This window comes from Camellia sinensis, chromosome 1 (assembly GCF_055761805.1).
Source record: "Camellia sinensis isolate YWXY chromosome 1, ASM5576180v1, whole genome shotgun sequence".
Taxonomy (NCBI): Eukaryota; Viridiplantae; Streptophyta; class Magnoliopsida; order Ericales; family Theaceae; genus Camellia; species Camellia sinensis.
The window spans coordinates 182,810,878-182,837,314 of record NC_138961.1 but is presented as its reverse complement, the minus strand read 5'-3'; the positions used below and the strand labels follow the sequence as shown (position 1 = coordinate 182,837,314).

General features: G+C 39.7%; 1 protein-coding gene and 1 pseudogene across 6 annotated transcripts; one reads left to right on the top strand and one right to left on the bottom strand.

Annotated features, from left to right (window-relative positions):
* Positions 1-200: 200 nt before the first annotated feature.
* Positions 201-25,906, bottom strand: NDC1 (NAD(P)H dehydrogenase C1). 5 transcript variants are annotated; one of them, XR_014341457.1, is made up of 12 exons: positions 25,696-25,881; positions 25,363-25,556; positions 19,975-20,070; positions 19,386-19,452; positions 19,128-19,311; positions 18,770-18,863; positions 18,271-18,483; positions 3,549-3,935; positions 3,321-3,397; positions 1,071-1,185; positions 791-894; positions 201-695 (listed from the first exon to the last, which is right to left on the bottom strand). XR_014341457.1 is itself a non-coding variant. In XM_028252909.2 (11 exons), the coding sequence occupies exons 1-11, from the start codon at positions 25,742-25,744 to the stop codon at positions 556-558; spliced, it is 1,605 nt and encodes a 534-aa protein (XP_028108710.2). In that variant the 5' UTR covers positions 25,745-25,906; the 3' UTR covers positions 201-555. The 5 variants fall into 5 exon arrangements, 4 of the variants coding, with proteins under 4 accessions (XP_028108710.2, XP_028108711.2, XP_082746176.1 ...); XM_028252909.2 differs by lacking the exon at positions 1,071-1,185 and having other exon boundaries at positions 25,696-25,906; XM_028252910.2 differs by lacking the exon at positions 1,071-1,185 and having other exon boundaries at positions 18,271-18,480.
* On the top strand, positions 9,633-11,412 carry LOC114261649 (ATP-citrate synthase beta chain protein 2 pseudogene; annotated as a pseudogene). Its single transcript, XR_014341455.1, has one exon. The product of XR_014341455.1 is annotated as an ATP-citrate synthase beta chain protein 2 pseudogene (transcript).
* Positions 25,907-26,437: the final 531 nt, after the last annotated feature.

The window sequence follows — 26,437 nt, the reverse complement described above, 5'->3', positions numbered from 1 at the left end:
AGAGAGAGAGAGAGAGAGAGAGAGAGAGAGAGAGAATAATGTAGGAAATCTGGCCCAGGGAAGGGGAGAGAAGTGGCAGAGAGTTTGAACAGGTGAAAATGAGGTCAACGAAAGCAAACACAAACATAAACATAAACAAGAAGGTGAGTGGGCCTCTCCCTCAGACCAATTCATTCATTCTCTCCACTACACACAAAACAAATCAAATATATCGGCGCTGTGGTGGAACATTTAACTAGGAGGGGTCGACTAATTGATCGACCACTCAAATCACACCAGTACCACTATTACATACTACATCATTGTGTGTTGGATCAACAATATCTTGTATTTTACCTACCCTAAATAATACAAAGGTAAATTGTGCAATGCCTACTCAGTTTTCCTGAATATGTGCTCAGTAAAACTGTGAGTGTGAAATTGTTATTTCCTTTGATAAATTCAGCTGCTTGTTGGGATTTTTACATCAAATTCTGTGACGGTTAATAAATAATTTATAAGTGAGAGAATAGAAAAGAAAAGAATGTGTGCCTTTAAAAGAGAGATGCAATTGAACTATGCTCCTGAAACAACTTTGGCAAGAGTACTCTGCAGCGTTGTAACTGAATCCACAGCAGACTTCACAAACCAACTGATCCCCACTTTCAAACGGTGCTCGTCTGTAGGCAATCTCGCCAAGTATGCTATTTTCCTCGCTGCATAAGAACAAATAATAATAATAAAAGTGGTAAGAAGATAAAAATCAAAATGGGAAAGCAAAACCACTGGACAAAAGGAGGGCGGATTTTACCAGTATGACCTATAGGACCTTCCAAGGTTAGCCCCTCCAAGAAACTTGGTGAAATAGCAGCATCATTTCTCCCAAGAGTCATCATCTCACCTAAATTCTGGAATCTGACACCCAAATTGGGCAGGTTAGATAAATTGATGCTTTTTTAAAGGTAATAAAATGTGAGCTTTTTTTTGAAACACAAGGGACATAATACAAACAAACACTACACAACAATTTTCAGTGGCAGTCACTATCAAATACTCCATAGATGGTAAACATAGAAGAATCGTGGACTTGCCTACATATCATATGTTCATACCATCCATCAGTCAATGTCATGCCCTCAGACCTTGCAAACATGAAGATGTACACAGACATGTGCAGAGAGAGAGAGAGAGAGAGATCCTATCATCCTGACATTGAACAATAGGATATCATGAATGTTCATGACTACAGCCAGCGAGATTACCCACAAGGGCCACAGCCCATGATACAGAATTAAAAATGCTACTCCAGAACACACACTATAGTATGATACTAAAACAGAAACACACTCTTACCAATAGAAAATTAAACCCCGATTTTGGGGATTATGCCAGGCTTTTCCTGACACATTTTGCAATCACATACTTTTGTAGATTCTAAAGAACAAGGATCACTAAAATATTTAGATGTAAGCTAGTTGTCAACATAGGTTGTGAGCATCTCTCTTATCAGAATCTTACGATACGCGATTCAATTCGCAATTTTTGCAAAATCGATACGAATCTAAGAGTGAATCTATTTTGGAAGTGAATCTCTAGTGAATCGCACGATTCATAATCGATTCATGATTCGATTCACTTTTTACGATTCATGCAATTTTTAAAATTATTGTGTCCAACATATTTTTTATTCTATTTTTTCTCCATCTTTTTAGTAAAAATGACATAATACAACTTCTAATAGTGTTTAATACTAAAATAACCAACATATATACATGATTTATTGTTATTTTAGTGATCATGAAGTTTTTAATAAGATCCAATTAGATTTACTTAGACCCAACATATTTTTAACCTTTCTTCTCATTTTTTTTTCCTTTAAAAAATCGTAATATATCTTCTAAAGATGTTTAAGATTAAAATTACACTATGAATTATCTATTACTATTTTATTAAATTAAATATTACATGTATGGGGTCAGTTATACTTTTTAAAATATTTTAGGTTTTAAAAAAAAAGATTCTAAATGATTATTTCTTATTATTTGTTCACTATTACTTAGAAAAGTATGTATGCTTATTGTCCAAATATCAATATCGTTGTTAATTATTGTTACTTTAGAAATTAATAGTTTGTCTATTTGGTTATTATTTTTATTAAGAATGGTTGATAAGAAATATTTTTTTAAAAAAAAGGTAAGATGGTGATCTTCCATAAGAACGTTTGTTAACTTCTTACTTATTAAACTACGTAATTATCATTCAAAATAACATTTTTATTTATTTAAGTCTAAATATTTTATATTCATAAGATATATTTAACATCTAAATGTGTAAATATATGTTTTAAAATAATTTAGAAGAAGTGACCGAATCTTTACGATTCACGATTCGATTCGATTCGCGATTTGGTACAAGACCATTTCGATTCACGATACGAATCCCGATTTGACAACTATGGTGAACATAAATTGCTTTTGGTTGTCTGAGTATTGTTGATGCATATCAGTATGAGGACACTGATTCACCTTAGGAACCGCCAAAATCTAAGATGCATTGAAACTTAATGCTTGTTTTCTTCGTTTTTTTATCAAGTCTCATGGCCAACAAAAGCAGGCTTTTTACTTTTGTTTCAATATATCTGCACCAACAAACACAACGTACAGAGAATTTTAGAGGCTTTCAAAACATGAATTATGAATATTTTGTTACATATATCTCCTCATTTTTTACTTCATATCTCTTAAATATGGTGTCTAAGTTGGGTAATACATTCTTTTAACTAATCTGAACTCAGTCCTGATTTCAAATTTCTAAAGCAGCAAAATAAAATGATGTAGATGTATAGTACATGACAAATAAAGATGACTATAAATGAGGGATGTCAAAAGATGCCTCATCTTTTGTCGAAAACGAGAGACACTGCATTGTTTGATCTTGATATTAGACCAATATCAACCCATTACCCATTCTGCAAGAACACTACAACCCGGTGCAGCAAAACCAGTGTTCCACTTTAGTGTCACCAGTAACAAATCACAAGTGTGCTCTTTAATTTCTTTGTACATATATGTATATATATATATATATATATTTTTAGTTCTAATGCATTATTAGTTGCATATGTGCAGATCATCTGATACTGATTCACTTAAACCAAATTACAAAGGGACTTGGTGATAACAAGACCTATACAAACGCGTTAAAAAAAAACCATGTTCTAGACACATAAGAGTGATTTAAATAATTTCTCAGACTTGTAACAAAGTGGAAAACTGTAAACTTAATGATATTGTGAAATGCTTTAGAAGATTATCTTTGAGGAATGTGTTTCAGTTCCAAACCTAAATGGCATCAAAGGTCGGTCATTGATTGCAGCCCAAAGATTCCAACCAGTAAAATCTGCTTGCTGGAAAGCTACCTGAGAAGAATATTACACATCATTGTTAGCCATGAAACAGGTAACAAATTACATCCACGGACGCATGGAAGATATCAAGAAAAGTTCCATTTAATATTGACAAAAATGCACAAGGTCTCACAATACTAGCAGGACAATTTACTTATTATACCTGTGCTGTGGCTGGAAGTAGTCTCCCATTGGAGTCTCTCAGTGAAGAAGCATCACCAATTGAGAATATGCGTGGATGGCCCTTGACACGGAGAGTATCATCTGTTTCTGCTTGGCCCCTGGCATTAAGAGGAAGCTCATGGGGCTTGTCACAGGATTCTAATAAAGGAAGTAAAGGTTTAGACCCAACAGTCCATAATACTAGATCGGCTTCCAGTGTTTGATTTTGTAAGCCTTTTTTAGCAGGCTCCAGCTCCAGAATTAGTCTTTCAGAATCATGAGCTTCTGCAATGTGCACCACTCCAACATTCTTTTTGAAATCACTAGCTCTTGATATAGAGCAGACAAAATAACCCAATAAAAGTTGAACCTTTCTGGATGAAAGAACCTGGCAAAAAAAAGCAAGCAGTGCTGTAAATTTGAGAAATAGTGGTGTGTAGCTATTAACATAACACGTTCAATGTAGATGTTGATGGCAATAGAAATCGTCAACAGGAAACAGGAATATCTCAGAGTTACAAGGCATTCTAATGTGAGGCGGAGAGGGCCTATATGCATCCAGGAGGCTGGTTTAGTTTTGTGGCCCTAGAACATAAACAAAATCATGATATTCTATGGTAGATGGTTAGTGAAATGTTATGAGAGATTGACAATTCCTCAAATGATCTAAATTTTCACAATAGTTAAATTTTGTTGTGATTTGTTTTCCCTTTGTCAAGACCAGAGATCAACTAGAAGACAATCTTGATTAATGGAGTATCTAGTGTTCTGTTCAACTCAGTTCTTGACAAGTTAGGCATTCAAAATCTCTTTGTTTGATCAACAACAAAAATTTGTCAGCACCAAAAAACTCTATGTGTCACACACCGACAACCAATCTCTAGCTAACAAAAACAGTGGAATCCCTTTAAAGATGGAGTCACTGAAGCCCAAAATGAAAATAAGTGACAAACTTTCTCCCACAAAAACTCCACATCCCGAGATATATCATCGATAACCCGTGCATTCCTTTCCAATCACAAAACCCAAAAAGTTGCAAAGGCGGGTACAATACCAAAGCACTTTAACCCTCCTCGATCCTCCCAAAGCGCAAAAGTCAATTAGAAGTGTTAGAATTTACCATAAACCTACCACCACTACCACCTCACCTACTCCACTAAACCTAACCCACTACACCACTACCACCTCCACTTCACCTACTCTCCACCTACTCCCAAACACACTCCTATATAATAGGAATCCTTGTAATTGTAATAAATACAACACATCAATATCAATCAATAATACAGTATTTTTAACTTGGTATCAGAGCAGGTGTAGAACCTAATATTCTCGCTTCACCGGCGGGCGGCAATCTCACCTTAGCCGCCCGCCGGACCTCAATCTAGTCCACTACAATTTTCTACACATACCTTGAAATTTCTTCGAGCCCACCACCTTCAATAAAACCCAGGGTCCGACCATCTACAGTCCAAGTCCGCCACTGCAAAGGGCTTTGCCGGTGATGCTTGTGCTTGGAGACGCTAGGGGAAAGAATTGGACACTGGGTTGCCTTTTCTTGTCCTGCTTTACTGACTTCGCTGTTGAATACATGCGTTTCAGCTCTCTAATTTTATCTGCCCTCTCTTCTGCCCTGAGTTCTTCCTTAGAAGGTTCCTTTTCATATGAATCTGACCCTGCAACTATTGGTTCCAATCTAAATATCTTGTTGGAGGCAATAGGGACAATCTTCAGTGTTTGAGACTCCTTATCAAGAACCCCAAGAGCATAATTACAAAGTTGAGGAGCCGTGTTCGTACCGACGAAATTGACTTGCGACCCATTCGGGCTGACGACGAGTTGCAACCTCTTGGTCCGATTCTCGTGCCTGAAAAACCTTAACCTTGGGTTGCTCCTGTGTCGATGATTCTTCTTTGAGAGGATCGAATCCAGAAGGAAAGTAACCGACGAGAGGGGCGATCTTGTCGGGATATTCACTGAAAGTTTCGATCTTCTTCACATGAATGTTCTCTTCTTCTTCTTCATCTTCTTCAATTGTTGTCTCTGGTTTAACTTCTTCCGAAGACTCTTCGGCTTTGTACAGCTTCGTCTTTGCCATGGTGTCTCGCTCTCTCTTGATCCGAAGACCCACAAGCTTGGCTTGTTCACTCTGCTGGAGAGTTGTTCAGTGTTGCCTATGCGGGAATAGTGGCATCAGGGATAGCATTCGCTGTACAGATATGGTGTATTGACAGATCTTACCTTTCTTTTCTTTTACTCTCTCTCTGTCTTTGTTTATTATATTTTCACCCATACCTCTCTTTTTTTTTTTTCCTCTGCAGCCTTTCCCCTTTTCCACCCACGTTTCCCTTACTTTACAACCAAACCTCTTTCTTTTGTCAGACCCCCCACAATGTGCTGTTGCCCAAACCCATCATTCCTTCCACTAGAGTCTATAGAATATATATATCTATATATATTTTTTTTCTGATTCCTAAAAAAAAAAAAAAAAAAAAAAAAAAAAAAAAAAAAAAAAAAAAAAAGACGAATGAAGAAGCGGAAGAACTGCACACCAAACTTATTTTATTCATGTCGGGGTTCACCCCGATCACCATTTTACATCAAAAAAAAAAAAAAAAAAACAAAACAAAACAAAACAAAACAAAACCAACAGCTTTGTTTTCTTTTCTGCAGCCGGCCACCAATCGACCTCACTTCTTCGCCTATTCCGCCGGTCTTTTCTTCTTACCTCCGTCTTGGACGGCCCTTGATGGTATTACCTCCGTGCTTCCTAGACCACCAAGCAAGTTGCCTCCTCCCTGCTCCTCCACTACAGCATATGGTGGCCCTCCAAATCGGAACATCACGGTGGCCTTCCGCTTCAGCTCCTTATTTTCTGCTTTCAGCACACTTATCTCTGCTCGCGCATCCTTATACATGCGTTGGAGCAGAGCTAGTTGGGCGTTTAAATGCTGCACCTCATTTGTCCTACTTTGCAGCCGGTTCGACAAGTTTGTGACCGCCGTCATGGTTTCCACACATGACTTCAAAGTATACTGATTGGCCTCCACATCTGACTGCACTGCCATTCTTTGCTCCACAGACCGCATCGGAAAGTTCAACAGAGCAAACTCCGAGGCGCTTGGTTGAGGTTCCAGTGCCACCGCACCAGTTATCTCTCTTGTTGACTCGTTGAGGTCGGGAAAGAGAGTGAGCAGACTCCGGGACGAAGAGGCCATTTTTTGGGCAACAGAGTGTTACAGACTATCTCTCTCAGCAAAACGAAGAGTTTTTTTCAGAGGTTTCCGACTGGTTTGATTTCCACATGTTCTCTCAGCCTCTGCATTGATTTATATAGAACATGACGAAGAGGCCGACACGCGCACTGTCGATCACGTGCATCGCCGCGTGTCTGGCGCGCCTTTTGATGGCTCGTCTTTTGATGAATTGGACACGCCTTTTGATGGCATGTCTTTTGACAAAATTGGGCACACCTTTTGAGGGTGCAACTTTTTCAACGGTCCGACATGACCCCATAAACTGTCACCACATTGTCTGCTACAAGGGTCCGACAAGACTCTGTAAACTGTCCCGACATAGATTCCGGTTAGTTTCTACAAGGGTCCGACAAGACTCTGTAAACTGTCCCGACATTGATTCCGGTTAGTTTCTACAAGGGTCCAATAAGACTCTGTAAACTGTCCCGACATTGATTCCGGTTAGCTCCTTCATGGGTCCGACAAGACTTTGTAAACTGTCCCGACATTGATTTCGGTTAGTTTCTACAAGGGTCCAGCAAGACTCCGTAAACTGTCACAACAGTGTCCTCTACAACGTTATGACACCACCATCCAGTGTCCTCTACCACGTTATGACACCACCATCCAGTGTCCTCTACCACGTTATGGCACCACCTTTCAGTGTCTTCACCAACGGTCTGACACGACCATACAGTGTCTCCTATCCTTTTTTATTTTTATGTATTTTCTTGTTTTGTTCCTCTCTTCAAACTCAAGTTGGTTAGTTTCTATCCTCCTTGAGTTTGCGGGGGGCTGTTAGAATTTACCATAAACCTACCACCACTACCACCTCACCTACTCCACTAAACCTAACCCACTACACCACTACCACCTCCACTTCACCTTAAGAGGAATGCAAGCCTTCCAAATTCTTTTACAAAAAGGAAAATAAGGAATTTGAGGATTATCAATGATTTTGTTAAAAAATGACTTACAAGAAAAGATACCCTCCATAAGAGGAAACAAAGAAAAATGATCAAGCCTTGAGAATAAAGATGTCAACTCTACTACCTCTCTATCATTGAGAGATTTCTAGAATTGAAATTCCAAGAAACTGGAGCAAAAAAGGAACAAGTCATGGAAGCAATAGAACAATTGTGAGACTGAGCCAATCTATATAAATGTGAAAAATCTGAGGCAAAAGAAGAGGATCCCATCCAATCATCCTCCCAGAAACAAACATGCTCCCCATTACCCACTCTCACTGAAAGATAACAAGACCAAAGTGAATAAATGTGAGAAATTGACTTGCAAGGAGCACGACAGGTACCCTTCATAACCAACTTTGAACCCCTACCATTATCTTAAGTCCCATACTTGCTTCTAATAACAGCATGCCACAGCGAATCACTCTCATTTGGAAACCTCCATAACCACTTGCTAAGTAAAGCCAAGTTCCTAGCCAAAATATTACCAATCGCCAATCCCCCTCCCCCCCCCCCACCTTTCCCCCCGGGGCGCCTCTCTCCTCTCTTCTTTGGTAGTGACACTAACTTCCAACTCACCGAATGATCCTTCTTACCCTTATCCTTACCTTCCTAGAGGAAATCCCTCATCGGTTTTTCAACTGACCTCGCCACCTTCACTTTTTGAATAAAAATAAAAGATAAATGGGAATACTGCTCAAACTGTTTCAACCAAAGTATACTTCCCTTCACGCAAGAGTAAAGCTTTGCTCCACCCATCCAACCTCTTGCCAATCTTTCCACAACAGGATTCCAAAAAATATCACTTCTAAGATTAACCCCCAGAAGGAGTCCCAGGTATTTAAACAGAAATGTCTCAATACCACATCATAGAAATGAGGCCAATCTCTAAAGCTAATAATGATTCAGGTTAATTCCAACTATGCTACATTTTTCCAAGTTAACCTTCTTGAGAGTACCCCAAAAAGTCTCAATAATGAAAAAGTTTGACTATTTGCCTCTCATCCCCCGCGGAAAATAAGATGGTATCATCCGTATACTGCCAATGAGTCACACTAACTCTTTCTCTCCCAACCGCTAATCCCTCAAAAACTCTAGCTCTGTCAACCATTCTACCTAACACATCGGCCACCAAAATGAAAAGAAAAAAGGATAATGGATCCCCTTGTCTTAGTCCTTGCGTCGCCCTAAACCTTTCCCTTGGTTTCCCATTAACTACCACCGACATATTACACGTTGACAAACATCCCTTATTCCAGGATCTCCATTGCTCACCATAATCCTTCATTTCCATTACAAAATCTAGAAACTGTCAATTCACATGATCGTATGCTTTCTCGAAATTGATCTTGAAAATAAGTCCCTCATTCCCTAGACTTTATATTCCTCCTCCACCTCATTTGCTACCAAAACCACATCTAAAATATGTATTCCTTTCACGAAAGCCCCTTGTGCCATAGACACTATATCATTCAAAGATGTTCGTAGCCTTTTCGATAATACCTTTCCCAAAATCTTATAAAGTGAAGTAACGAAACTGTTAGAATTTACCATAAACCTACCACCACTACCACCTCACCTACTCCACTAAACCTAACCCACTACACCACTACCACCTCCACTTCACCTACTCTCCACCTACTCCCAAGCACACTCCTATATAATAGGAATCCTTGTAATTGTAATAAATACAACAATCATATATCAATATAAATCAATCAATAATACAATTCTCTATTTCTCTTTATACATTAAATTTCTACATGGTATCAGAGCTATAGGTTAAGCTCTTGGTGCTCTTCGCCTTCTGGCGGGCGGCAACTTTGCCTTAACCGCCCGCCAGACCTCAACCAATTGAAACCTCCAACACATACCTCCTCTCCAATCACCGCATTTGTCCCTCACCCGACTCGTCTCAACCCACGAGCTCGTCTTTCTCTTACTCACACAGGTCTCTTGAAGTTGCACCATGGCTTCTGGACAACTTTTCTCGCAGACTACTCAAGCATTATTCTACAATTACAAACAACTACCCATCCAACGGATGCTCGATTTTGACTTCCTTTGCGGGAGAGAAACACCTTCAGTTGCTGGAATTATCAATCCTGGTTCTGAGGGCTTTCAGAAATTCTTTTTTGGTCAGGATGAAATTGCTATCCCAGTACATTCAGCCATCGATGCCGCTTCCGCTGCACATCCTACTGCTGATGTTTTCATAAACTTCGCATCATTCAGAAGTGCTGCTGCTTCTTCTATGGCTGCTCTCAAACAGCCCACCATTAGACTTGTGGCTATAATAGCTGAAGGTGTTCCTGAGTCAGACGCCAAGCAGTTGATTGCTTATGCAAGGGCAAATAATAAGGTTGTTATTGGGCCAGCAACTGTTGGAGGCATTCAAGCTGGTGCTTTTAAGATTGGTGACACTGCCGGAACAATTGATAATATCATTCAATGCAAGCTGTACAGGCCTGGATCTGTTGGTTTTGTCTCTAAATCTGGTGGCATGTCTAATGAAATGTACAATACGATTGCCCGCGTGACCGATGGAATTTATGAAGGTATTGCAATTGGAGGAGATGTGTTCCCGGGCTCTACACTTTCTGATCATGTTCTGCGTTTTAACAACATCCCGCAGATCAAAATGATAGTTGTACTCGGGGAACTTGGTGGGCGTGATGAGTATTCCCTAGTGGAAGCCCTTAAACAGGGGAAAATTAATAAACCTCTGGTTGCTTGGGTCAGTGGAACTTGTGCACGGCTCTTCAAGTCAGAAGTACAATTTGGTCATGCTGGAGCCAAGAGTGGCGGTGAAATGGAGTCCGCACAAGGAAAAAATCAAGCACTTCGGGATGCTGGAGCTACTGTCCCCACTTCATATGAAGGACTTGAAGCAGTGATTAAAGAAACATTTGAGAAGCTGGTTGCAGAGGGAAAGACTTCTCCTGTTAAGGAAGTTAAGCCTCCACAAATCCCTGAGGATCTTAACACTGCCATTAAGAGTGGGAAAGTTCGGGCTCCAACTCATATTATTTCCACCATATCTGATGACAGAGGTGAAGAACCATGCTATGCCGGTGCCCCAATGTCTTCCATTGTTGAACAGGGTTATGGTGTCGGTGATGTCATTTCCCTGTTGTGGTTCAAACGCAGCCTCCCTCGTTACTGTACAAAGTTTATTGAGATTTGCATAATGTTATGTGCGGACCATGGTCCCTGTGTATCTGGCGCTCACAACACCATAGTAACTGCAAGGGCAGGAAAAGATTTGGTGTCCAGCCTTGTTTCAGGTTTGCTAACAATTGGTCCCCGATTTGGTGGGGCTATTGATGATGCTGCCCGATACTTCAAGGACGCTTATGACAGGGGTCTTACACCTTATGAGTTTGTGGAAAGTATGAAAAAGAAGGGCTTTCGTGTGCCAGGAATTGGACACAGGATCAAGAGAGGTGACAACAGAGATAAGAGAGTAGAGCTGCTACAACTGTTTGCACGCACTAATTTCCCTTCTGTGAAGTACATGGAATACGCTGTTCAAGTTGAACACAAGACATGTCCTCGATGGCCACCAATCTCTCTCTCTCTAATCTTTCCACTTTCAAACCCACAATCCTTTTTTTTAATCAACCCACTCCCTCACTTTCTTTAAACCCCTCTTTCCCTCACATGGGCTTGTCCCCTCTCTCTCCTCCGTTTGATTTCAAAATCCATTATTTTTATTTATTTTCTCCAAACCACTTTCCTTATTTCCCCCATCTTTCATTTTGATTTCAAATATATTTTTATTATTTCTTTCTTTATTTTTCTTTCACATTATTTTTTAATCTTTTTCAAATTCCATTCATACCATATAGCTTTGCACACCAAACCATCTTTTATTCATCTCAGGGATCAACCCCCATCACAATTTTAACAAAAAAAAAAAAAAAAGAAAAAAAAAAAAAAGAAACCACAACACTACAAGATTTGTTTTCTTTTCTGCAGACGGCCACCCACCGACCTCACTTTTTCGCCTATTCCGCCGGTCTTTTCTTCTTGCCTCCGTCCTGGGCGGCCCTTGACGGTGTTGCCTCCGTGTTTCCCACTCCACTGGGCACGATCACTCCACCCTGCTCCTCCACTACAGCATATGGCGGACCTCCAAATCGGAACATAACGGTGGCCTTCCGCTTCAGCTCCTTATTTTCCGCCTTTAGCACACTTATCTCTGCTCGCGCATCCTTATACATGCGTTGGAGCAGAGCCAGTTGGGCGTTTAACTGCTGCACCTCATTTGTCCTACTCTGCAGCCGGTGCGACAAGTTTGTGACCGCAGTCATAGTTTCAACACAGGACTTCAATGTATACTGATTAGCTTCAATATCCGTTTGCATTGCCATTTTTTGCTCCACCGACCGCATCGGAAAGTTCAACGGAGCAAAACCAGAGGTGTTTGGTTGAGGTTCACAGGCCACCGCACCAGTTATCTCTCTTGTTGACTCGTTGAGGTCGGGAAAGAGAGTGAGCAGACCACGGGAAGAAGAGGCTATGTTCTGGGTAGCTGAACGGGAAGAAGAAGCCATGTTTTTGGGTTGCTGAGTGTTTCAGAGAAGGGTTGGTTACAGAATGTTACAGAGAACGAAGAGGTTTCAACTGGTTTGTTATGCTTCCAAGCCTCAGACTTCGCTTTGGTTTATAAAGACAGAGACGACGAGGCCGACACGCGCTCTGTCAATCACGTGCATCGCCGCGTGTCAGGCGCCCCTTTTGATGGCTCGACGCTTTCTGTCGGGCACGTCTTTTGATGAAGTGGGCGCGCCTTTTGATGGCACGCCTTTTGATGGCACGCCTTTTTATGGATTGGGCACGCCTTTTGATGGCACGCCTTTTGAAAGATTGGGCACACCTTTTGAGGGTGCGACTTTTTAAGGGTCCGACAAGACTCTGTAAACTGTCCCGACATTGATTCCGGTTAGCTCCTTCATGGGTCCGACAAGACTCTGTAAACTGTCCCGACATTGATTCCGGTTAGCTCCTTCATGGGTCCGATAAGACTCTGTAAACTGTCCCGACATTGATTCCGGTTAGCTCCTTTATGGGTCCGACAAGACTCTGTAAACTGTCCCGACATAGATTCCGGTTAGTTTCTACAGGGGTCCGACAAGACTCTGTAAACTGTCCCGACATAGATTCCGGTTAATTTCTACAAGGGTCCGACAAGACTTTGTAAACTGTCCCGACATAGATTCCGGTTAGTTTCTACAAGGGTCCGACAAGACTCTGTAAACTGTCCCGACATAGATTCCGGTTAGTTTCTGCAAGGGTCCAGCAAGACTCCGTAAACTGTCACAACATTGTCTGCTACAACGGTCCGACATGACCCCATAAACTGTCTTCTGCAACGGTCCGACATGACCCCATAAACTGTCTTCTACATCGGTCTGACACCGTGTAAGAAATAATGTATAGAGAAAGAGAGAGAATAAATTGTATGTATTATTATTGATTGATATATTGATATATTACAATGATTCATGATTCCTATATATAGAAGAGGGTGAGTGTGTAGTAGGTAAGGAGTAGGTGAAGTGGAGGTGGTAGTGGTGTAGTGGGTTAGGTTTAGTGGAGTAGGTGAGGTGGTAGTGGTGTAGTGGGTTAGGTTTAAGTGGGTGAAGTAGGTGATAGTGGTGTAGTGGGTTAGGTTTAGTGGAGTAGGTGAGGTGGTAGTGGTGTAGTGGGTTAGGTTTAGTGGAGTAGGTTTAAGTGGGTGAAGTAGGTGATAGGTTTTAACAGCCCCCCGCAAACTCAAGGGGGATAGGAACTAACCAACTTGAGTTTGGAGAGAGTTACAAAATTAGAAAATACATAAAAATAAAAGAGGATAGGTGACACTGTATGGTCGTGTCAGACCATTGGTGAAGACACTGGATGGTGGTGTCATAACGTTGTAGAGGACACTGTATGGGGGTGTCATAACCATGTAGAGGACACTGTATGGTGGTGTCATAACGGTGTAGAGGACACTGGATGGCGGTGTCAGACCGATGTAGAAGACAGTTTATGGGGTCATGTCGGACCGTTGTAGCAGACAATGTGGTGACAGTTGTTGTGACAGTTTACGGAGTCTTGCTGGACCCTTGTAGAAACTAACCGGAATCAATGTCGGGACAGTTTACAGAGTCTTGTCGGACCCATGTAGAAACTAACCGGAATCAATGTCGGGACAGTTTACAGAGTCTTGTCGGACCCATGTAGAAACTAACCGGAATCAATGTCGGGACAGTTTACAGAGTCTTGTCGGACCCTTGGAAAAGCTAACCGGAATCAAATGTCGGGACAGTTTACAGAGTCTTGTCGGACCCCTAAAAAGTCGCACCCTCAAAAGGTGTGCCCAATCTTTCAAAAGGCGTGCCATCAAAAGGCGTGCCCAATCCATGAAAAGACGTGCTATCAAAAGTTGCGCCCTCAAAAGGCGCGCCCACTTCATCAAAAGTCGTGCCCGACAGAAAGCGTCGAGCCATCAAAAGGTGAGCCGGAGACGCGGCGAGGCACGTGAGCGACAGAGCGGCGTGTCGGCCGCGTCGTCAGTGTCAATATAAACCAATGCGGAGGCGGAGGAAACCAAACCAGACTGAAACCTCTGAACTTGTCATTCTGAAACAATCTGTAAATACTCTGTATCCAACCCTTCTCGGAAACACTCAGCAACCCAAAAAACATGGCCTCTTCTTCCCGTTCAGCTACCCAGAACATGGCCTCATCTTCCCGTGGTCTGCTCACTCTCTTTCCCGACCTCAACGAGTCAACAGGAGAGATAACAGGTGCGGTGGCCCGTGAACCTCAACCAAACACCTCTGGTTTTGCTCCGTTGAACTTTCCGATGCGGTCGGTGGAGCAAAAAATGGCGGTGCAGTCGGATGTGGAGGCCAATCAGTATACCTTGAAGTCATGTGTGGAAACCATGACTGCGGTTACAAATTTGTCGAACCGGCTGCAGAGTAGGACAAATGAGGTGCAGCAGTTAAACGCCCAACTGGCTCTGCTCCAACGCATGTATAAGGATGCGCGAGCAGAGATAAGTGTGCTAAAGGCGGAAAACAAGGAGCTGAAGCGGAAGGCCAGTTTTATGTTCCGATTTGGAGGGCCGCCATATGCTGCAGTGGAGGAGCAGGGATTAGTGATCATGCCCAGTGGAGTGGGAAACACGGAGGCAACACCGGCAAGGGCCGCCCAAGATGGTGGCAAGAAGAAAAGACCGGCAGAATAGGCGAGAAGAAAAATCCCACTGTTCCGATTTGTGTTGGTTGTGTTTTGTTTTGTTTTGTGTTTTTTTATTTTTATTTATTTTTATTTTTTTTTTATGGTGTAAAATGCTGATCGGGGTTGATCCCCGGCATGAAGAAATGACAAGTTTGTAAAATGTTGTTTTTTTTTTTTTTTTTTTTTTGGGAGTGTTTTGTTGAAAAAATAAAAATAAAATGAAAGAAAACAAGGGAAAAAGAAAATAGATAAAAAATATTTATAGATGGATTATATGAAAAACATCAGTGCGATTGTTTCAAAATAAAGTGGGGTATTTAAAAAAGAGGAAAAGTGACTTGGAAAAAATAAATAAAAATAAGTGATTTTTGAAATCAAATGGAGGAGAGAATGAGTGGAGTATGGTAAGGGTTTCATCCAAAGCCAAAATTCCTGCAGCGAATCACTTCGCAAATCCTAGCATGAGCTTTTTCTCTTTCCAGGCTTATTCATGAATTTCCTGGTGATTTCAAGAGCCTCTGGTGGCATTGTGGCAGAGAACACCCCAACCTGGATTTTGGGTGGCAGCAACTGAGAACACCCCAACCTGGATTTTGGGTGGCAGCAACTGGAAAATATCATAGATCTGATTTTTAAAAACCTCGTGACAGCATTTCATCAGCTTCATCCAAGACAAACATTTTGATGTAAACAGGGCGAAGTGATTGTCTCCGCAACATGTCAAACACACGACCAGGAGTACCAACAACAACATGAACCCCACTGGAGAGAATGCGCTGATCTTCGCGCACACTAGTCCCTCCAACACAAGCATGAACCTTCACACTTTGCTGGGCAAGTTCAAGAGTGGGTGGAAGAACCAAAGCTTGGCACTCAACCAAGCTATAATCTAGCTGCTGCAGAATTCCAGTTCCAGACTGTCTCGTCATATGAGGTGAAGAATTCTTCTCCATCAGCCTCACACATGACTACAGTTGCACAAATCTTTGTTGATTTTATCAGCGGAATAGGTTGAGGTCCGGCGGGCGGCTAAGGTGAGGTTGCCGCCCGCCGGGGAAGCGAAAATACTAGGTTTTAAACCAGCTCTGATACCATGTAAGAAATAATGTATAGAGAAAGAGAGAGAATAAATTGTATGTATTATTATTGATTGATATATTGATATATTACAATGATTCATGATTCCTATATATAGAAGAGGGTGAGTGTGTAGTAGGTAAGGAGTAGGTGAAGTGGAGGTGGTAGTGGTGTAGTGGGTTAGGTTTAGTGGAGTAGGTGAGGTGGTAGTGGTGTAGTGGGTTAGGTTTAAGTGGGTGAAGTAGGTGATAGTGGTGTAGTGGGTTAGGTTTAGTGGAGTAGGTGAGGTGGTAGTGGTGTAGTGGGTTAGGTTTAGTGGAGTAGGTTTAAGTGGGTGAAGTAGGTGATAGGTTTTAACACACCGCCATACAGTGTCCTCTACAACGTTATGACACCACCATCCAGTGTCTTCACCAATGGTCTGACACGACCATACAGTGTCTCCTATCCTCTTTTATTTTTATGTATTTTTCTTGTTTTGTTACTCTCTTCAAACTCAAGTTGGTTAGTTTCTATCCTCCTTGAGTTTGCGGGGGGCTGTTAGAATTTACCATAAACCTACCACCACTACCACCTCACCTACTCCACTAAACCTAACCCACTACACCACTACCACCTCCACTTCACCTACTCTCCACCTACTCCCAAGCACACTCCTATATAATAGGAATCCTTGTAATTGTAATAAATACAACAATCATATATCAATATAAATCAATCAATAATACAATTCTCTATTTCTCTTTATACATTAAATTTCTACATAATAGGCCTAAAGTCACCAATTCTAACAACATTTAGTTTCTTTGGAATTAGACATATAAAACTAGCATTTGAACTCAGATTAATACCCCCCGACTCATGAAATTCCGTGAAAACTCCCAACAAATCCCTTTTCACCACCTCTCAGCAATCCTGAAAAACTGCCATGGTAAAACCATCCGGACCTAGAGCTTTGTCTTTCTCACCATCAAAGACTGCCTCTCGAATTTCCATCTCATCAAAAGGCCTTTCTAGCCAACTTGCACTTTCCTAATCAATAGCTCCCTACTCTAGTCCTACAATTCCTGGTCTACTTATCTCCTCCTTCAAATACAATTTAGAATAAAAATTAAAAACTCCATTGACTATCTGGTCCTCCCTTTCCACAACAACCCCCAGGCCCACTTCCAATATCTTGATAAACTTCTCCTTTCTTTTCCCATCTGCAACCCTATGAAAAATTTGGAACTACCATCCCCTTCAACCCTTTCACCTTTGCCTTTTGAGCCCCAAAAATTTGCTCCCTAAAAACCAACTCTTCCATTTTCAATCTTACCTCAATCCTCTCACATCTTAAAGACTCAACCAAATCTCCCTAAGCCTCTGAGGCATCTACTTCTTCAATTCTACGAAAGACCTTTTTTGAACTCGCCAAATCCCCAAAAACCTTCTTATTCCAACTCTTCACATTCTCCTTGACCAATTTAATTTTCTCATAAATTTAAAACCTTCCCACCTATAACACCTAGCATTAAACCACCATTCCTCAAAATTTCTTTTAAAAGAGTGATGCTCCAACCACATATTCTCAAATCTAAAAAGCAACAGTCCCCACTTTAATGGGCAGCTCTCAATCAGAAAGGGACAATGATCAGAAACTAATCTCAGTAGTGTCTCCTACCTTAAATTGGGAAATACCCCTTCCCACCCTAAAGAAAATATTTGTTCAACTCTGTGTGTGTGTGTGTATTTGTTTGCTAGTTATCTTTATTTTTTATATTAGACTTCAATAATTTTAGTTTTCACAGTCTAAGCAGCTCTCAAATCTGTCTCATGTCACAGTGCTTTTCTATTCCTTTCTCACATGAGCCACAATAAACATCCATGTGATAGTTAAGGTAAAGCAAAGACTTAAACAGAGTAACAAGACTAACCAATTTTACATACTTGCAGTCTTACAGACAAGATTACATATTTATCATCAAAGTATCAAAACAGGGTTATAATGATAAATCATAGGCAAGTTGATTTACAGAACTAACCTCTTTAGATAACAAGTTAACTAAAAATACTAAGAAACTACTAGTTCAAGTATCTTAGAGAAAACGCAAGCATTCAGGGGGAAATAGAGCACATTCGTGCAAAAACAAGAGGACAGGAATGTTGTCAATAGTGTCATTTAACATCAATAAACTTTCACAACTCATAGAACAAAATTTCTTACTTTCAATGCAGCCTCCCTGTTGCCAGGTGGGGCAGTTGGCAAGATTGTGGTATCCACATTAATCGCTTGTACAATTCCTTTATCTTGTAGTCTCTCTGATACTGTGGCAGCTAACTCAACTCCAGAGTAACCACATCCCACTACTGCCACACGAATTGGATTGTCCTTACCAAAGTACTTCCTCTCCAATGTTCTTAACTTCTCATCTACCTTCTGTGCCACAAGAATGGAAACAAATTTATATGGATGCTAATCCTAGTTTCCCAAAGAATGATTAAATAAAGGAAAATTCTATTCATACATTAAATTCATACAAAAAACTTCAAAAGAATGATGTGACAATGCCATTATTGTAAATAAATGCATCTTGAATGGTGTTTTGCTTTGAAGTGAAAGGTCTACAATGAGCCACATCATTATGTATGAAAATTATGTATAAATTTTTTGTTTGTATAGCATTACTATTAAATAAATCATTTCCTCATGGTCAATTACTAACACATGCATCCTCCAGGGTGGAAAATGGCAATGCAAATTCTGCTGCACCAGGTGCAATGTCAACTTTAGATTCAGCTCCCAAAGCAAGTACCAACCTGACTGCCCAGGTCAAAAATGTAAATTAAGCAGACAATTAAAGTGCACAAATAATTAAGAATATAATTACATAGACACCGATATAGAGATTCAGAAATCATAAACCATACCCTCCATGGATTATCATTGGACTTCTTATTTAGTTAAAATGACTACTTAGATCTTTGACAAACGACATCATCAAGCTCTTAGAAAAATTTATCCTTTCATACAAAAAATACAAATAATAAATAAACAGTTGAATACAGTCATAAAAGTTATACCAGTCATATTCAATAAGAAGCCCACTTTCAAGATGCACAGTTCCTCCACAGCTAGACCTTGTAGGTGCATACATTCCCTCATGATCCAAGGGATGTAAAAGTTTCACCCTGTCTTGGAAAAAAAGCACACTAGTGTTTGCAAGCAAATCTGAGAAACGTGGAGCTATTTCCCATATATCCACTTCTGCATATAAAGAAAAAAATAAATTTATAATATGATCAGGTATACTATTATCAGAGCTCCAATATAACACATACCTCCAGATAAAAGCTCATATAGCATTGGCTTGAAAACGAAGCGTTCAGACTGGTCAACAAGAAGTACCTGCTCCCAGTTTCAATAAATATTAATTGCTAGTGAATTTAATGACAGAATTGTAGCCACAGATTATGACACTAAAATGAGCACAGCAAGACAAAGACCAAAGATTAGATATGCAAATTGGAGAGAGAGAAAAAGATGTTAAACTAATGGTGACCAGTAATTATTTTGAGTAGTTAACGGTGCTGAAGGTGATATGGCTAGCAGTTGACTTTATTTGCAAGGGAATGTGGCTGACTCGCACATATAACGAAAGCAAAAGGATGGAAGAGTAGGCTAGTGAATTTCAAAAAATATGTATTTATATATCTATGTGAGTGTGAAGGAATGTTCTTCAATGATCAGAAACCTCATGGAAGGGAGGTATAACATATCCCAAAATAAAAGAAAAGGACGGGTTTCAGTTGTTTATTAGCAGCAACCATGTTTATACTTAAAAAAGAAAAAAATATGACTAGCCCAGTTGAAGAGTTGATTACTACAAATAGTAATATATATAAATATATAATTTAGCACATAGCTTACCTGAGGTTTCTTGTTGTCAGGCCATGCAAGGGATTCTAGTCTTAATGCAGTATAGAGACCTCCAAATCCACCTCCCAGTATGCATACCCTTGGTTTCTATAAGCAAAAGTTTTCTGTTAATAAAATATAATATTATTAAACTTGTAAGGTTGTCATCACTACACCATTAAATACATACATCTTATGCACAGCAAACTAAATGGAGAATAAATTTTTACCCATCTACTACAACTAAGATCATACACAAAAGAGGGTAGAGAGAGAAAGAGAATCATAGACAAATGCTCAAGTCAAGAACAAGACAACAAAGTAATCTACAGATGTGCTGTCATCCACATGGATGCATACAAGAGAAATTCATCAGCACAACAGAACCAAAACACACACACACACACACACACACACACACATAATCTAACTTCCTGTCAATCCTGTAATTATATTACAGGTTATGCTCCAGCAATGGCCCAGATTTATTGATAATGATCATTTTTTCCTCTTGCGTAAATTTTTTAAAATTGTTTAGTGTCATTTAGAAATCACATACCAGCTATTATAAAAGTTTTATGTGCCACATCTTCAAGACTGGGAGGTTATCTTAGGATTTTTCTTTTCACATTCCCTAATTTTGGGTTGGAAGAAATTACAATAATAGGTAGGATCAATTTTGGTTTGTTTCAAGGGAAACAATGGCCTCCAATGTTAAACAATGCTAAATGACAGATTAAGAATCACTACAAAGTTCCACATATCTACACAAAAAATTCCCAACAGGAAATAGCTATAATAAAATTAAAATATATATATATATATATATAAAGAACGAAAGAAAGGAAAATTAGTAAACTGGGTCATGATAAATTCTTACTACGACTCAACCAGTACACATTCAACAACCCAAATGTTCAATTCTGTTAAACAGGCCCTCTTCATCTCAAGAGTTATCTAAGTCTTCGAAATAAATTTGACAATGTCCAATTTTCATGTCATCTAGAGGACACAAATAATCACACCACATACATCGCATTATCAACTAAAGCATAAGGAATTATATTTAACACTAAATGTTAAGGACTTTGTTGGAATCCCATAACAGAGAGGGAAAAGAGTAAGGAAAAAAATAATTTGGCAGCTTCATTGATCTGTCACAAAAAGAAGGTCCGAGACTCAGAGAGTTGTAAATCAGTTTCAAACTCTTAACTTGAGCCATACATTGTGTTAGTAGGAAATGTTGTTAAATATGCGCCTGCATTTAAAATAAAAAAAACCCACCTAAATAAATTTACAAATCACATGCACTAAACAGCTTGGAGAATATATATCTACCTATCTTCTATACTATATATATATATATGTATATAAAAGAACACCTTAATTGGTGTATTGAGGCCTTTTTTTCTCTCTTAAGGCTCCATTTGTTTCGCCGTAAAATATTTCTCTTAAATAATAATTTTGCCCAAAAACAAATTTCTGTTTTTGTTTTTCGGTGTTTGGTTAACATTTAAAATATTTTCTATAACAAAAATCTTCATAAATAACCAATTATAGAATAAACTTTAAAAAGGAAAAGAATAAAAGAAAATAATATTCATACATAATTTTCTTACAGAATTGATCACAAATGATGTGGAAATGACGCTCTTACAATTATAAACTATAATACATGAGAATTTTGAGGATAGCCGGTCCCAAGCCCGGGTTAAGGAGGAGGGTTGTGTGTTAGGTAGCCGACAGCCAACACGTAAAAAAGTCGCTCGGATCCCTTATGAAAATGAATCCTACTTTGAATCGTTTAAATGCTAGGTCGTTCCCCTCAAGTGACGCGTTGCGCCTGCCTCCGGGTGTTTCGAAAAGTGAGCAAGGGGCGCCGCATCGACGCCTGGGTGCGGTGAAAAATGGGCAAAGGTTTCCGCGTTTTTCTGGACATGCGCGGGTAAAGAAGCTAGTCCAAGACTATAGGTTGAGGATAGCCACTTGGAACATAGGAACCTTAACTGGTAGGACGATGGAATTGGTAGATGTTATGATTAGGAGGAGAGTTAGTATAGCTTGCATACAAGAAACTAAGTAGACGGGAGAGAAAGCTAGGGAAATTGAGGATACTGGTTTTAAACTTTATTATAGTGGTAAGGATAGACGCAGAAATGGGGTAGGAATCATAATTGCCAAGAGTCTTGTGGAAAGTGTGGTGGCGGTCACTAGGAAAGGAGATAGGATTATGCTAATTAAACTAGTTATTGGAGGGAATATAGTGAATGTTATTAGCGCTTACGCCCCTCAAGTAGGGTTAGATGATCAGACTAAGAGGGATTTTTGGGAGTAAATGGATGAAATCTTACAGGAGATACCCGTAGGAGAGAACCTGGTTATAGGTGGAGATTTTAATGGCCATGTGGGCATAGATAAAGTAGGTTATGAAAGGGTGCATGGTGGATATGGTTTTGGTGACAGAAATGAGGCTGGAGAAAGAATCTTAGATTTTGCGTTGGCTACTGATCTGGTGGTGGCCAATACTATGTATAAGAAGAGGGAGGAGCATTTGATAACCTTTAAGAGTGGATTAGTTAAGAGCCAAATAGATTATTTCTTAGTGAGAAAAGTGGACTGTATAAAATGCAATGATTGTAAGGTGATTCCTGGTGAGAGTCTGGTCTCTCAACATAGGATTTTGGTACTAGATTTATATTTTAGAGGGCAATACCAAGTTAGGAAGGATGGTGGGCGTTGTAGGACAAGATGGTGGGACTTAAAAGGGGAAAAACTAGAAATATTTAAGAATCGAATGGATAAGGAAGGTACTTGGGACTTAGAAGGTGATGCTAACACTATGTGGAATTCGATGGCCAATTGTATGAGGAGAATCTCAAGAGAAGTGCTTGGAGAGTCGAAAGGAACGGGACCCAGCTCTAGGGAAACTTGGTGGTGGAGGGAAGAGGTCCAAGCGGTAGTTAAGGCAAAAAAAGAGTGCTTTAAAAAGTGGCAGAAGGATAGAACTGAGGAAAACCTTGAGAGCTATAGATTGGCTAATAAGGAGGTCAAGAAAGCAGTGAGAGAGACTAAGTTGAAAGTTTATGATGACCTATACACTAGACTAGATAGTAAGGAGGGCGAGAAGAGGGTATACAAACTTGCTAAGATACGGGAGAGGAAAACAAGAGATTTTAATCAAGTAAAGTGCATCAAGAGTGAAGATTCTAAGGTATTGGTGAAGGATGATGAGATTAAGGAAAGATGGAAGAATTATTTTGAGAAATTGTTAAATGAGGAACATGGAAGTACGACAATAGGGGAAGAAATAATCAGTAATACGATAAACCAAGACTATAGATTCTATCGCAGGATTAGGAACTTTGAAGTAGAGATTGCACTTAAGAAGATGAAATCAAATAGGGCTTTAGGACCTGATGATATCCCTATTGAAGCTTGGAAGTGTTTGGGTAAAAAGGGAGTTGCTTGGTTGACTAGGTTGTTTAGCAAAATTTTGTTGACTAGGAACATGCCAGATGAGTGGAGGAAGAGTATTTTAGTGCCAATCTATAAGAATAAAGGTGATGTCCAGAATTGTAACAACTATAGAGGAATTAAGCTAATGTGTCATATAATGAAAGTGTGGGAGAGGGTGATGGAACACCGATTGCGAGACATAACAGAGGTGTCAGAGAATCAATTTGGGTTTATGCCTAGTAGGTCCACAATGGAAGCGATCTATCTTTTGAGGAGAGTTATAGAAAAGTATAAAGAAAAGAAAAGAGACATTCATATGGTGTTTATCGACCTTGAGAAAGCATATGACAGAGTGCCCCGAGATATAATATGGTGGGCGTTAGAGAAGAAAGGGGTGACAAAAGGCTACATTGACGTGATTAGGGACATGTATGAAGGGGTGGTGACCACTATTAGATTACCAGCTGGAGAAACAAATGAATTTCCTATCACTGTAGGGTTACACCAAGGATCTACCTTAAGTCCTTATCTTTTTGCTTTAGTTATGGACGAGTTGACGATAAATATTCAGGATGACGTGCCATGGTGTATGCTGTTTGCAGACGATATTGTGTTAGTGGATGAGACAAGAGAAGGAGTTAACACAAAGTTGGAGATTTGGAGAAAAGCTCTTGAATCTAAAGGATTTCGGATAAGCAGAACTAAGACAGAGTACATGGAGTGTAAATTTAGTAACAGTAACAATGAAAGCAGAGGAGAAGTGAAGATTGAGAACCAAGAACTGCCTAAGAGTGAACAATTTCGTTATTTAGGGTCGATTATCACAACAGCGGGAGAGATTGATGCAGATGTGGCCCATAGGATTAAGGCAAGATGGTGTAAGTGGAGAAGTGCGTCTGGGGTATTGTGTGATAAATGAATACCCACTAGACTAAAAGGTAAGTTCTATAGAACGGCTATTAGACCAGCTATGTTGTATGGGACGGAGTGTTACCAAGAAACAACATGTAGATAAGATGAGTGTGGCTGAGATGAGAATGTTAAGGTGGATGTGCGGTAAGACTAGATAGGACAGGATTAGGAATGAGTGTATTCGGGAATGGGTAGGAGCAGCACCGATAGAAGATAAGTTGAGAGAGTATCGTTTGAGATGGTTTGGTCATATTCAACGGAGACCAACAGAGGCAGTAGTGAAGAGATGCGATGCTGCAACGATAGATGGAAGTGTTAGGGGACGGGGTAGGCCTAGATTAACGTTGACTAGCGTTATAAATAGAGATATGAATCTACTTAATTTAACTAATGAAATGGCCTTTGATAGGGCCGCGTGGAGAAGAAGGATTCATGTAGCTGACCCCATTTGATGGGACTTAAGGCTTGGTTTGGTTTGGTTTGGTTTGGTTATCATTACTACAAATTAATAAAATAAGGCAATAGGATTGAATGCAACAAGAATAACACCCCCAAAACCTAATTCCAATAAATTGCTCAACCATAACATGTACATATAAATGGAGAGAGAGAGAGAGAGAGGGAGCAAAGATGTTGGGTGTGTATAAAAGCAGTAAAGCTTTGATATGTCTGTCAAGTAGTATCGACCATGATGATAAAAATAAATAAACGAATAAATAACTTACGAAATTTATAAACGTGAATCATTTTACCCTTTATGATGAAGAATATTTTACTATTTGGCAAACCAAACAACGGGAAATAGGTAAAATATTTTTGAAATAACATTTTACAGCAAAATAAACGAAACTCAATGTCAAATGGATTTTTGTATCCCTAAATCACCAAAAATACCATCATCAAGTAATTGCCTCCTGTACTGATCAAATTCATATTTAGATTCAAATCAAAATTTATATTTGGCAGATTTAACAGCACAACCAGTATATGTATATAATATAAATGTAAACTAAAAGAAGGGTTCAATTGAACCTTCTTATCAGGCCAAGCATAAGAGCGAGAAGCCCTTTTGCCTTGAGGCAGTTCCACCAGGCCCCCATTCTTCCCTGCTGCGCCCGAAACCACAATCCTCAAACCATTCCTTCGAATGCTTCCAAACAACAATGAATTGCTTCCAAATTTATTCAAAGAACCAGGCAACAATTGCTTCGAAGCTCCTGAAATCCCTATACATAACAAAACAGTTATGAATTTCGATTTTGCTTCTTTTTTCAGTTGATTTCACTGAAAGGCTCATCAATTCACAATATATATATATATATATACAAAGAAAAGAAACAAACAAACTATAGAAGAAGAACTGACGATTGAAAGGAGTGAGTGTTGCTGAGGCAAACAATACAGTGTGTGCCATTAGAGAACAAAGCACCGCCACGACGACCTCTCTCTGCGATAATACAGTTGGAATTGTTCTTGTTGCGGAGATTAGTAGAATAGAAACTCCAAAGAGAGAGGGAGAGAGAGCGCGACGTAGCAACACATCGGCCTTTAATCTCACAGAAAGTCCGTTTTCGGCTGTCCTAGATAGATCTCCGGCCCACGTAGACTTCCCAATAGGCCCATTTGGTTCGATAGGCCCGTCGTTTTTATTATGGTTGGTTTGGTTACACTCCAACCTCATTTTTGTTTGGACCGAAAATGATTTTCATCATTCGCAGACAGACAGACGTCGCCTCGCGTCTAAGGGCGAGCATGGTCCGGATTGGATTTGATTGGATTGGAATAAAATCAGAATTAATTCGTTATTTACGGATCTTAAAAAATTGGAACCAATCCAATCCGTTTAAATCGAGGAATCAATCCGAACCAATCCATTTAAATACGGATTGGATCGGTTTAGGACCACGAATTTATATAATTAAATAACAAAAATATATATATATATATAACACTTTATTTTCATAAAAATATAAATATAGTACCATATTAGTTTCACAATAGCAATATGTCTTTTCATAATAGCGACAAACTGTTCTAGAATTTAAACAAACATAAAGAAACTAGTTCCACCATAAGTATTTAGACTATTACAAATTAACACTAAAAA

Bases quoted from the DNA above. Each gene is read 5' to 3' on its own strand.
- NDC1 (XM_028252909.2), bottom strand. From the start codon at position 25,744: ATGGCACACACTGTATTGTTTGCCTCAGCAACACTCACTCCTTTCAAT. The intron at 19,453-19,974 runs GTAAGCTATGTG...AACTGGGAGCAG, and splicing joins CTGACAACAAGAAACCTCAG to GTACTTCTTGTTGACCAGTC. The intron at 3,398-3,548 runs GTATAATAAGTA...TATTCTTCTCAG, and splicing joins TACTTCCAGCCACAGCACAG to GTAGCTTTCCAGCAAGCAGA.